General features: G+C 38.7%; 1 protein-coding gene across 1 annotated transcript in view; it reads left to right on the top strand.

Moving 5' to 3' along the window:
• LOC135461803 (E3 ubiquitin-protein ligase rnf213-alpha-like) overlaps positions 1–13,724 on the top strand; it is a 132,250-nt gene that overhangs the window by 85,590 nt on the left and 32,936 nt on the right. Inside the window, 12 exon segments of the mRNA XM_064739048.1 lie at positions 129–333; positions 907–1,333; positions 2,077–2,227; positions 2,586–2,932; positions 4,066–4,220; positions 6,033–6,248; positions 7,411–7,616; positions 8,765–8,876; positions 9,594–9,694; positions 11,280–11,459; positions 12,194–12,454; positions 12,846–12,981. Coding sequence (XP_064595118.1) covers positions 129–333; positions 907–1,333; positions 2,077–2,227; positions 2,586–2,932; positions 4,066–4,220; positions 6,033–6,248; positions 7,411–7,616; positions 8,765–8,876; positions 9,594–9,694; positions 11,280–11,459; positions 12,194–12,454; positions 12,846–12,981 — 2,497 coding nt within the window.

Raw genomic sequence — 13,724 nt, 5'->3', positions numbered from 1 at the left:
CTGAAAAGTTGATCAAAGATCATGAACTGAAAATTTGATCAACGATCGTAAATGGAAAAGTACATGGTACACAAAGAAGTACATGGCTGTGAATATTTAGCTTGATTGTTTGGGTGTGTGTATTACAGAAAGTTTCTGACGGGCAGTGAGCAGCAGAGACTGTTGATCATACAGTGTGACTCTGGGGATGAGAATGGGAGTCTGGTGGCTAGCGCTCGCTACAGCACCCTGGATGAGATTGCACAACACGCCAACGCCACCAGAGGAGAGTTCTGTATTGTCCTTATTGTGCAGCTGCCACGCATAGCTGGAGGCTGCTTCTCAGGGTTCCAGGTAAAATCAACAGAATACTCATCAGACTGTAAAGAATATTACATTAGTCTTCTTTGGCTGCTCTGCCAAGGCAACAGTGATTGCTTTTCAGGGTTTTAAGTGAAATCAGCAGAATACCTGTCAAACTTTTAAGATTGTTGTATTAGTCCCTTTTTGTCTGTTTTGAGCTATGATGACTGCTTCTCAGGGTTTCAGGTAAAATCAGTGGGATGCCTGTTAAGCTGTTCATTTGTTGTCTGTGACTTTCTCAGCCAAGGTAACATTGAATGCTTCTCAGAGCTTCAGATAAAATCAGCTGAATACTGGTTCAACTGGTGTATTAAAGAATATTCCTGATGTCTTTTTTGCTGTTCTCAGCGAAGGTAAAGACATTTCCCCTCAAATCTCAATACACCCACAGGAGAACCAGTCCAACTAATATGAGAATATTCCTGTGCTATTTCTCATCCTTGTCAGCCAAGGCAACATTTAATGCTGGTTCAAGCAAAATTGGGGCTAGAAGAAACAAATAAATCCTGGTATAAAACTCTTTTAGTATGCCGTTAACAACTTCTCTCTATTCATGCTTTACAGATAGGTAAATGGCAATCAGTGCACATAGATGAGCTTCGCCCTGTGGAAAAAAATATCCCAAACATAGTGAAACTGTTTAAACGCAGTATTGGAGAGTTGCTTCAGCAACCTGCCAATCCTGGCAATGTAACCGCACCACAGTTTGCAACTTTTCAACAAGATCACTCAGTGCACATGAATCCACAACAGTCAGAAGCAGTGGATGTGGATGTCGTAGAAGAAGAGGGAAGCCAGATGGACTGGGAGGGTGAGAATGCTGGAGCGTTGGCCTCTCCAGCTGCAGGGAACCCTGTTCTGGACACCAGCATGTTTGTTCACAAATGTCTGCAGGCAGCAGCCTCCATGATTAAGGATGATGATGACAACCACAACAGGACAACTGCACGAGTCCACCTCCTGTTTGAACTGTTGAATGGCCCCACAGCAGGTTAGCTGCCTTACCATTAGTAAAATTATTGTTCAGTAAAATTGAAAATTGATAGTAGGTAATTTTCATTGATTAGTCGGTACCTGAGGAGACTTTATAGGTTTACACCTTTTCTGTCTGTTCGTCGTGGTATTAATACTTGATACATAGCTTTAAGCAGTACAAGTTTTAGATCAGGTTCTGGTCATTTTTGCTCTGTTGGTATTATGATGGTAGGGAACATGTATCGCTTTCCCAATACTTCCAGAAAGCGTGTTTAATTTCATTTATATAGCAGCACCAATCTTGGATTATGTTTGAAGAATCCAGGAAAAGTAGGGGGAAAAAAGCTGCAGTACTTGTCATGCTTAAAGCCGCAACACAACCAGCACGGGCTGGACACGAACATGCAACTTCATTGGCCAAGAGTCCAAATGGAGTGTAAAACCCATTTATGAGACAAGTTACCTAACAGAGACTCCCAAAATCATTCCAGATGAAGATATACTGGATGTGATAACAAGTGTACTATATTAACAAATAGTTTTGTGGGGATTTTCCACCAGCTAATCACCCTGCTGTGCAAACAGTAGAAGAGATGGGTGATTAATCTTTCAAAGAGCATGTGATTTGCATCACTGTTAATCACATACAATTTTATGGAATAAAAGGATTTGTGACAAACTTGAAACAATAGATGATTGTTAAGTGATTAACTGTGTACTATAAATTTGTTTTTTTATAAGCCTGAAATCATGTTGCAGGGGAGTTGAGGTTTACAGAAGTTATAAACAAACGCCTCGTTGAACTGTTGAACATCCGTGAACAACGCTTGACATGTGTTGATATTTCACGCTCCTGGCTTTGCGATGAAGCTGCTAGACCAGATGTGATCAGCAGGGCAGGAACATTGAGGTACATTATCAACAAAAAGCTACATGTGATTTAAGAGGTTGTGTACAGCACAAAAAGTGATGTTGTCATGTCGCATATGTTTTCAAACATTTTCCGTCTTCTGCATAACTTAATTAATTTGGCTGTTTTTTGAGATTTAGTTCTTGTTTTGACATTTCTAAATCCAGGATTCTAAGACATGCATTTATTTTCAGGGATTGTTTTAGGAAATGAGGGTTCCCTCCACTTCATTTCACTTACGTTCAAAACCAAATTTAATGTAAATGTCTTTCCAAACAGGTTTATTGCTACGTCAAATGTGAAACCAGAAAAATTTATTTAATGTCAAATTGAAGATGTTTTACATGTTTTCTCTCAGACGCTCATGGATGCAGGTAATTGAGAACAAAATGACACCCCTTTTGGCTGGCATCATTGCCTTCATGGACACTAACAACAACCTGGACCTGCTGATGCCTGATGGGGTGTCAGGTGATGAAATGTCTGCCTGGAAGAGACACCTGTGGTTGATGCTTATGAATGACCCTGAAGCCACTCCGCTAGACTACCAGGAGCTTCTGTCTCCCAAGAGGAAAATTGAGCTGAGAGAGATCTACTCCAAACTGTTTGGGTTTGGGGTGACAATACCGTCTCCCCAGTTGCCCTTTTCCTGGATCCTCATAAGCAAAGTCAGGAATCTACTGAAAAGCAGTTCTGAAATAAAAGGTAAAATGGAGTTGTAGTGTATATGTACTAACAGATTCATGCATACTTCTTGTTTCCATGATTTTGCTCTCTATCAGGGGATTAATATGTATGTAGTAAAATGTACAGTACATATATGAGTTTTCTTTGTTAGATCATTTCATTGTGACTAAAAATCAAGTGCAATTAGCTCCTGTTTTGGTATTAGTGTAGCACATTTCCTAATGTAATGGAGCTTTATGACCATGAACCTATTTTTTTATCTGATTTGTCATGATTCACCTATGGCCAATTTTACATGACTAGCATCAGTAGTTATTTAGAGTTGTTTTCTTGTTTTCCTATTCCCACATTCACACGAGAAGTTGTGCTGTTTTCCTACACTCACATTTATGTGGGAAGTTATGTTGTTTTCTTACACTCAAATTCACATGGGAAGTTCTGTTATTTTCCTACACTGTCAATCACATGGGAAGTTCTGTTGTTTTCCTACATTCACATTCATATGGGAAGTTCTGTTGTTTTCCTACACTCACATTCACATGGGAAGTTTTGTTGTTTTCTGACATTCACATGGGAAGTTCTGTTGCTTTCCTACAGTCACAACCACATGGGAAGTTCTGTAGTTCTGTTGTTTCCTACTCTAATATACACATGGGAAGTTCTGTTGTTTTCCTACACTCACATTCACATGGGAAGTTCTGTTGTTTTCCTACACTCACATTTACATGGGAAGTTCTGTTGTTTTCCCACACTCGCATTCGTGTGGGAAGTTCTGCTGTTTCCATTCACTCAAATTCACATGGGAAGTTCTGTTGTTTCGTACACTCATCTCCATGAGGACAGTTTCGCTTTTTCTTGCACTCACATTTACATGGGAAGTTCTGTTGTTTGCCTACACTCACATAAATGTGAGCAGTTCTGTTGTTTTCCTACACTCACATTCATGTGAGCAGTTTTGTTGTTTTCCTACACTCACATTCATGTGAGCAGTTCTGTTGTTTTCCTACACTCACATTCATGTGAGCAGTTCTGTTGTTTTCCTACACTCACATTCATGTGAGCAGTTCTGTTGTTTTCCTACACTCACATTCATGTGAGCAGTTCTGTTGTTTGCCTACACTCACATTCACATTTGAAGTTTTGTTTTGTAGACACTGACACCATGGCACGACTCTTGGCTGACTCTGGCATTGGAAGAGTGCTGAATTCTGTAATGGAGGCTGAACACAAGGATGAACTGCTGAAATGTTACCTGCAAGACTTTATTTCCATTATCCACCCAACCTCCAGCCCCGTTGAACACAAGGTATACTGTACTTTCTGAACATATGAACTAAACAGTGCTCTGTTATGACTTTTTAGTTTAGTAAGAAACTCCAGTTTGCTGTTGTTTAAGAAGTGTATTGGAAGTCAAATATTAAAGACAACAATCTCAAAGGTGAAGTGCAAAGGTTTTTGATATGAAATGATTTGATTTATTTGATTAATTTGATTGGTGTTCAAAAATATTTCACTTATACGACAGCGGCCAGCATTATGTTGGGAGGAAACTGGGCAGAGCCCGAGGGAATACCACGACCATTCGCAGGTTGCTGAGACCTTCCCACATACGGCCAGAGAGGAAGTCAGCATGAGCTTGACTTGAACTCACAGTGACCGGATTGGTGAGAGGCTCCAGGGTCACTACGCTGCACTAGCGCGCTAACCAACTGAACCAGGGAGGCCCCTGAAATGATTTGAAGTTAAAGTTGTAGGAGTATATTTGTGGGAATGTTGGTGTTGCATTTTTCTGTTGTTTTTTTTTTGTATACATGTATGCAATCTGTAGGTGAAGACCAGCTCAAACCGACAAATAGATTTTCAGATTGCAGTGTCAATTATCAACAATGTTGTCTTCCAAACATTTGCTATTTGTTTATATTTTTACAGCTGAATAAAACTCGCATGCTATGTTCAAAGTCATGTGACTGCACAAAATAATACCACATTGGTTTAGCAGCCATTTTGTCTATAGTCATGTAACATTTCCATCAACACTGATCGGTTGATGTACAAAACAACAGTCTTGCAAGATCCAAATTTCTCACACGTGAGTTAAACCTGAAACCATATATTTCTGTGTTCTTTGTTGCCAAATATTAAAGCAAGCAGAATCTACATACCAGTTTATCCAGAGTCAGGACTACTTCTTGTGGTTACCTGAACACAAGTACATGTAGATTTCATGGACATTTTGTTGCAGTCAGAAATATACCTTGCACATATAAGCATTCTATGATAGCTCAAAATGCCATGAATTTTGGAATATCTTGCTGTAAATGTGGGCCTTTTTCATTCATCACACTGCCAGTGATGTCCTTGAAGAATGTATCAAGGTTACTAACAGTGATATCACAATGTTCTAATTTTAAAAAAAGAGAACGATTGGCATTTTTTGTCACGCATTACATTGAAAACTGTTAAGATACTTTATGAATGCTCTAGAATAATGAGAGAAGCCTGTTTGCCAACATTTTTTTTTTATAGAACTTGAAAGTGTTTCATACAATCTAACTCTACAGCATAACAAATAGAAATTCAGTCTGGACTAAACTTTGAGTAACTGATGTCAGTTGTTCACAAGTTTATTAGGATTTATGATTGGTATTAACTATATTTCTGATTTGAATATATATAAGTTGCATTTGACTTTCTAATAAGATACGGTCGCTGTGAGTTCAAGTCCAGCTCATGCTGGCTTCCTCTCCGGCCATACATGGGAAGATTAACAGCAACCTGCGGATGGTCGTGGGTTTCCCCCAGACTCTGCCCAGTTTCCACCCACCATATTGCTGGCCGTCGTCATATAAGTGAAATATTCTTGACTACAGCGTAAAACACCAATCGAATAAATAAATGAATAAATAATAAGATAATATTCAATTTAGTGATATGCATGAATAACGCCTGACTTAACTTTAAATACTGTTTTGAATGGCTGGCTCCAGGCTTAAAGATTAATACACTTTTGAGCAAGTTCAGACAACAAGTACTTTTAATAGTGACTATCAGAAGTGTTTTGGAGTGAAAAAAGACATCATCTAAGTTTTCATCTGAAATTCTCTTCTTCTCAATACAGTTGATATGTCAGAGTGTACATGCCATTGTCATCAGCCGTGACGATGGCGAAGGGCTAATCTCTTCGTTGGTTCAAGTGCACCAAGTCTATGATGAATGTCAAGGTCACCTCCAGAACTTCTCCAGTCTGAGCAAGGTTTGGCAGGATTGTGCAAAGTCGGTGGAACACTTCCTGGAGACAAACCCAGATCATTTTGTGCACAAGTCGTCAGAGATCGTAAGTAATATAGTTATAGCGGGAATTAAACTCCAACAAAGGTGCTATTTTAAGTGTTCAAATCTTCATTCTGTAAGATGGATCAGAAGCTAGAGACCATTTGATCTCCTTAGTAACAAACGGGGTGGGTGAAGAAAACGGTTCTCCCAACGTTATTGCACGGGAAAATGCCTATTTTTGAATGGCTGTCAGCAATCTTGTATCTGTTGGATTTGTATAATTTTCAGCTTTACAGAGAGTCTGAGTATTTCTGCAGAGCTTTCGTGACATTATTTTGTACAACTAGACCTTACTGGCTGCTAGCGAAGTGGCAAAAAGTGACCTTTTCCGCAATGCTTTAACATTGGGTGGCCATTTTGTTTTAGACACAAGTGGGTGGTCACATGACCTCCAACTTCCAACCCGTCTTACAGAATCAGAGATCATATCATCACTTGATGATCATATGATGATCATCTGCCGTCATAATTAAGTGAAGGCTTACAATGGGAAAGGTGCTGTAAAGGTAAAACTGAACATAACTGGATTACTTGGACAATGCTTTGTTATTGCAAGTACAGATAGAAACTACACTATATACTGTTAGCCATGCCTGCGAGGCTTTCTGCCACTGAGTTTTCACATTGTATAAAACATGCAGATATTTTTTTGTTCAAATCTCACTATCTGTTTCCTTAGCTGGATGTCATTTTGATATTCCATGCTTGAACTCGATGTACGATGAGGTGAATGGGCCTTGATCTGGTGGTTAAAGGTCACGGAGTGTAGGCTTAGTGTCAGTCTTTGCAAATAAATCTGTAGAATTCCCCGCCCTCTTGGCACTGAAGGCCTTGGTGACAGGTCAGTGAAGCTCTCAGGGCTGTTGACCTATGGCCACATGAATGCGACGTTCCATTTGTCTTCCACCAATGAGGTGTTCATATAGCGATATGTCACATGTAGGGAAGCTGAGGTGTATGAAACTTGCTAAAGGTCAGTGGTTTACCACAGACACTCCTGTTTCCTCTAATTATAAGAATGACCACCACTGTATAAAATTATTATACTATAATTATTATATTACATGTGAGTATGTTGCTGAACAACAATCAAAGAGATAAACAAACAAATAAGTGCAAGTATTATGGTACACATGTTACCTCTTGGCCTGATTTGCTCTCAGCTGATTGACATCCTTGCCACTGACCATGTGCTTCAAAGCCTGCAACCAAGCAAAGAGGAAATGGACACGGCCAAGGGGAAGAAAGTCTGGCTAGAAAAGGTGCTGTCTGTAAAGCCGGTGATAGAGAGGGTGTGTCTCTCCCAGCAGGAAGGTACAGATAGGGAGGAGATGAGGAGGACACGATGGGAGGCTCTGACAGAGACCAGGTAGGACCAGTCAGTGACTCCCCACAGGAACCATACCATACACTATAATTGATATACCAGCAAGTTGAGTGGGTATACGGCCTGATATTTCATCAAGGAAATTCATCTTTGAGACGAAATATGAGGCCATATGACCATGCCACACACTGGTACATTCCATAATGAGTTTATCACAGTGGAGAGCATTGCGAACAGACTTCCTTGAATTATTACCGGTACTTAGCCCACATCTGCCGTTTTTTGACGAACACTATGCCACTGTCACACAATGAGAAGAAAAGTACTCATCCTGGCTCGGAACATTGTTGAGCTGAGAAAATATACTTGCCAAGGCATGCAATGCAATTGCCTAAAATCAATGTTACAAGAAGTTTTTCCATATGCTGTTGTTATGTGCTGAATCATTAAAACTGTTTTGAAATAAATGACTCACTAGGTACTGTAATTCTTCAACCTTTTCACATGTTTGCAAGGTGTTTATTCAAGCATATTTTAAAGGCATTAGTATGTGTTGACTGATAAAAATATACTTTTTGTGAAGCCCTGTAACTGACCAATCCAATCAATGTAGTTTTTTCTCCAACGTCAAATTAAAAATGTGCATATTAAAGTCGCAGTAAAAGTTGCTGTTTAATATATGACAAGGTTGACAATATTCTGAAGTATTATCCAATGGTTGAGGCTATAGTCCTTGCCTGTTGAGCAAATATGAGAGCTTATCCAAGACATATGGGCCAATCAGAAGCCTAGAATTGTCTTAGAATTGTGATAAATGCATGTGTACAACAGCTTGTATGCTTGTCAAGCAAAGAATAACAATAATTATGTTAGTTACTGCATGTATTTCTGCAGTTTTAGTCAAGAACATCTGGGAAATTCTGACATTACTTGTACGTGGCAGCATAAACATCATCAATCAAATAAGTGAATACAGCTATCGATAAATTAAACTGTTTGAATATGTAATTAAAGTAGTTCATAAGTTGTCAAGAGATATTGTTATTTTTTGTAAGCCAGGACACATGGACATGTACACAGAGCATTCATAGTTAATTGTGAAAGTTGGAGGCAGCTGTCTTAAGTTAATATTAAATAATTTGTTTATTTAATTGTTTGTTTATTTTTTTATTATTTTTATTTTTTCCCAGGAATACTTGGGACAGAATTCAGGTTCTGAAACTCTTCATTGAACATGTTTGTCCTCCTGATGCCAAGGGGGCAAAGAAGTTGAAATTTGTACGCTGTATGGCATTGTGGGAGGTGAGGACATAGGACAAAAGATTGGGCCATCATTATTAAGCTTTTCACAATAAGCCTTACAGGCATCTGAAAACTATAACTAAACAACCCCACCAGATTTATTGCAATAAGCATTCAGACAATACTTATTGCAACTTTTTAACAGGTTTAAGTACTTATGGATTTTGCAAGAATTTGACTCCAGAACTTCATCTAAAAGGTGTATTGTGTATTGACATGTACAGAAGTTCTACATTTCCGTTCACAGTATACATGATGAACACGTATCTGTGGTTACTCCTAGGCAAAAACAAGACTTTCATCACATCAATGATTTATATCAAACTGACATGAACCTTTGCAGTTTTGACAGGTACATACCCCAGTCAATAGATACTCATTTTTACATGGACACTATTTGAAATGTGGAAAATTGTGCAGAATGCGCTCTTAATGATAGGGGAAGATGCCCAGCTTTAAATTAAGATGGTTTGTTGGCCTGCTGGCGAGGAAAAGTGGTCTACTCTGCGTACACTGGCTTCCTCCACCCAGTATATTAAATCTGACAATTAACAAATAGTTAAAAATGAATCATTAAGTACCATGCTAAACACCAGTTATTGTACACTGACCATTCATTTCCAAGTCAGTTGTCGGTTATCTTGGTACGTGGTACTAGTAATTGAACTGAGAATGCTGTGAGAATACAGTTTTATTTTATTTTTTATCCTGTTACAGCTGATCAAAGATGATGTGAATTTCAAACAATTGCCAAGTCTTGAGAAAGTGGAAAAATTTTTGAAACAAAGCAACAAGGGTGCTTTCAGCCATTTCTTTCGGTATGTGTTTGATTTTTACAATATATTTTGATATTGAACCTGGGCGCAAGGAGTTCAAGGCCCATTTGTACAAAAACATATTAGGAATTGGCCTTAACTAAAATGTCATTTGCTTTGTATTATGATGTGTGCCTGGCTTTAATTTTATACAATTTTGAATGAATGAGTGAACTTTTGAACAACAAGCCGGAAAACTCCCCAACATTTGCTTCATCCTTTGATTTTACAGACTTATGCCTATCTGTGTGTACAAGTGTATATGTATATATATATATATATATGTACAAGTTCTTAAAGCCATCTTAATTATAACTACATTTATTGGCCGGAGAGCATAATAATGACTCCTTATGTGGCCTTAGTCATGGAGTTTGTGAGCTACTGTTAATGTGCTGTGGCTTCCCTCTGGAATATTGTCATATAAGTGTTCTTAATCATGACATGAAACACCAATCTAAGTATGAAGAAATATAAGCTTTGTCTTACCCCATAATGACTTGCCATTCTGTGTGCAAATATTGAGCAGTCACAGAGCACAGACATATTAGCCCCTGATTGTTCCAAGATGGCTACCCTGAACAAGGTATATATGTACTCCAGGCTGTGAGAAAACAACCCATTTATGCACTGATTGGTGCCTCCTGGGACAGAATTTTTAACATGTTGGGCACATGAACGGTTCTGAAAGGCAGAAAAAAGGAGTAGAACTAAATTTGGATCAAGCAGCCAGAAAGCCTCATGTAAATATGTATATCACCTTTGTTGTGGTAAGTCAGCTGAGATTTACAGATACTGTAAACAAAGAACAGCATGCACTTACAAACTTACTTAAATTTATCTATAGTTTATACAGCCAATATTTAAGTATTTTATAGCATGTTTTGTAACAAAATAAAAGTGAAAACAGTGTACATCTACCTTGCCTATGAGTATGTACCTCAGCTATACCTCAGTTGTACCTCAGGCATCATAGTTTTTACCTAATATTTACAGGGCTGACCTCCACTGAGGTGTACTATAGGTGTACTTGAGGTACTAATTTGCATAATAGACAGTACCTCAGATACACCTCAAGTATACGTTATACACACCTCAGTTCAGATATGCTACACCCCAATGGTACACCTCGGGTGTACCTCAAGTATACCTCTGGTACACCTTGTAATTGTAAAGGTTGGAAGCGTAAGCGTTTTGACAAGCTTTACTCAGGATTATACCATAGTTAAAAGGAGAAATACAAGTATGTTCAAAATCCTGTAGTATCACTGTCCTGTTGATGGCAAAATAAAGTGCAGAAATATTGAGTCACAGTAAAGTCTTTTGTTGTACCTGGCAAATTTTGTCCATGTGTTTGCTCATCAAGATGTACAAAGTTGTATGTAGTAGTATCATCAGAACGCCACCCATGAAAACTGACAGCCGTGGACGCCACCCATAAAAACTGACAGCTGTGGACGCCACCCATAAAAACTGACAGCCTGGGAATAAAGAGCTTCTTGAGTATGGGTTTACAGTCAAATAAACAAATCTTGTCTGCCTGTAAAATATACCTGATATTAAAACATTGAAGGCAAATTTCTTGTAGGATGTCACAACGCTGTGAAAACTGCAAGGAAGAAATGAAAGCAGTACCTATGTTACTCCCGTGTGGACATGTAGTTTGCGAGATTTGCTTTCATGGATTTGCGGCGGCTGACAAGGAATGCCCAGTTTGTCATAAAATCATCCCAGAGGACTATAAACCCAAAGAAGCGACAGATAATAGGTAATACATGCTATAAGCAGAAGGTAACTTGCACACATTGTGATTGTGGAGTTGACATGTTAAGTTCGACTAGTTGAGTGAAAATATGACATGCTATTTCATGCAATTGCACCATCCAACACATTGCATTGTCTGAATTTGGCTTGGGTAATAGCTTTGTTCTGCTTTCATTCCACTTGTCAAATTTGATAAGGCTAAATGGAGCTGGATGGAACGGTTAAAATTTTATTTTTCTTTCATTTCCTAGACACTTGGCATAAAGGTACAGACAATAGCATGCATGAAATTTATGTGAGATAAAACACTGTACAAGAAAATGGTTCGATTTATTTTTTATGAATTTTTTTGACAGAGCAAAATATGTTTGAACCATTGTATTCTACAGTAGCAGGTTTTTGCTGCACACACAGCATGCTCGAAATATGATAGCATTGGCCAAACTCAAAACATTTTTCTGGGCATTGTTAAGTGATCTTTCTTCTGATACTTTCTTTATGTTAGTGTTTTCTTTGTGAATAAAGGGGACCACGTGTATGGATGGAAACACAAACATGACTTGTTGTAAAGTGTTTAAGACCTGATCCCCACCCAGAATTAAACGGAAGTCTCTGCCTCATTATTCTGTTGACGCCTGTTATATAGTGGTTTATTATTTTTACAAAAAATGGGAAATTCTGTCTGCTGTGTTTATATGGAATGTGAGGAAGGTCATTTTTTTTTTTTTTTGAATTTAGAAAATCCCTGGAAGCTTTCTCATCCTACCAACAACGCTGTAACAGTTTCTTCATGGCTTTGGTGTCCCAGCTTTGTTTTGCCAATGACTCCCCACCAGATGGCCAGGTTGTCCAAAAACTGATGGGGTTTGTCACAAAAAGACTTGAGTCAAAACATCACAGATATTGGCTTCGTACAAAGACAATGTCAGTGTTGGACAGTGGCATAGATCCTAACCCTGTTGTGAGATCCTTTCTACTGCAGCTGCTCCTGAGAGCCAGGTAGGCCCTAGCATAGTTGTTTGTTGTTTTTGTTTGTTTTTTTGTCATAGTTTTCATTTCAGAAACTATAGACGTTTACAGTTAAGAAATGTTGAATGTAGAAGTTGATGCTTTTGGGGAGGATCTTTTTCAGTTCAGAAAAAATGACATTTGTCCATTATGCTTTGTGTGGTTCAGTCATGCGTTGATGACATTTGTCTGCTTGACTGCAATACAGAAGCTGATAGTTGACCATTGTTCACTATGCTTTTTGGAGTGTTTAGAAGCTGAGATGACATTTATATGCTTGACTTTTTTAATTCTGTCTTTTCAGTCCTCATGAAGATGATAGTTGTTCACCATGGTTTTAAGTTTAAAAATTGAAGACATTTGCTTGCTTTTACATTTTCAGTTCAGAAGTTGATGTAATTAAGCATCTGAGGGACTTCTTTGATCAGGCAAAGGACGTATGTAGGGGGCTGGAGGAAAATGAGGGCAACATACACGACCTGGTGGAGATGAGTCTGCTGGTCACACAGTGCTTTGAGGTAAACAACATACTCGTTGCAGGTTAAAGGTGACACAAAGCGCTTTTTTTTTTTATTTATTTCTTAATGTGGAATATATGACGTGGCCTAACCTGTAAAAGTACCTCAAACCTTATCAGCTTTCTTCTCAGGGTGTAAAAATAACTTAAATCTACAGTTTTCCTAAGGTTCCAGTGGTAAGTCTGGAAATTAAGTAGCCTGCTGTGGTGATGACAACTGACAAAGCAACTCTGTATATCTATGACCAGTTGTCTGGATGTAACACAGCTATCACTGCTTGCACTGCTGTATTTCTGTGAGAAGTTGTCTGGATATAACACACCCATCACTGTTCACACTGCTGTATTTCTGTGACCAGTTGTCTGGATATAACACAGCTATCACTGCTCACACTGCTGTATTTCTGTGACAAGTTGTCTGGATATAACACACCCATCACTGCCCACACTGCTGTATTTCTGTGACCAGTTGTCTGGATATAACACATCCATCACTGCTCACACTGCTGTATTTCTGTGACCACTTGTCTGGATGTAACACAGCTATCACTGCTCACACTGCTGTATTTCTGTGACCAGTTGTCTGGATATAACACACCCATCACTGCCCACACTGCTGTTTTTCTGTGACCACTTGTCTGGATGTAACACATCCATCACTGATCACACTGCTGTATTTCTGTGACCACTTGTCTGGATGTAACACATCCATCACTGCTCACACTTCTGTATTTCTGTGACCAG

Source organism: Liolophura sinensis, chromosome 1, assembly GCF_032854445.1.
Source record: "Liolophura sinensis isolate JHLJ2023 chromosome 1, CUHK_Ljap_v2, whole genome shotgun sequence".
Lineage (NCBI taxonomy): Eukaryota > Metazoa > Mollusca > Polyplacophora > Chitonida > Chitonidae > Liolophura > Liolophura sinensis.
This window is presented reverse-complemented; position numbering and strand designations above follow the sequence as displayed.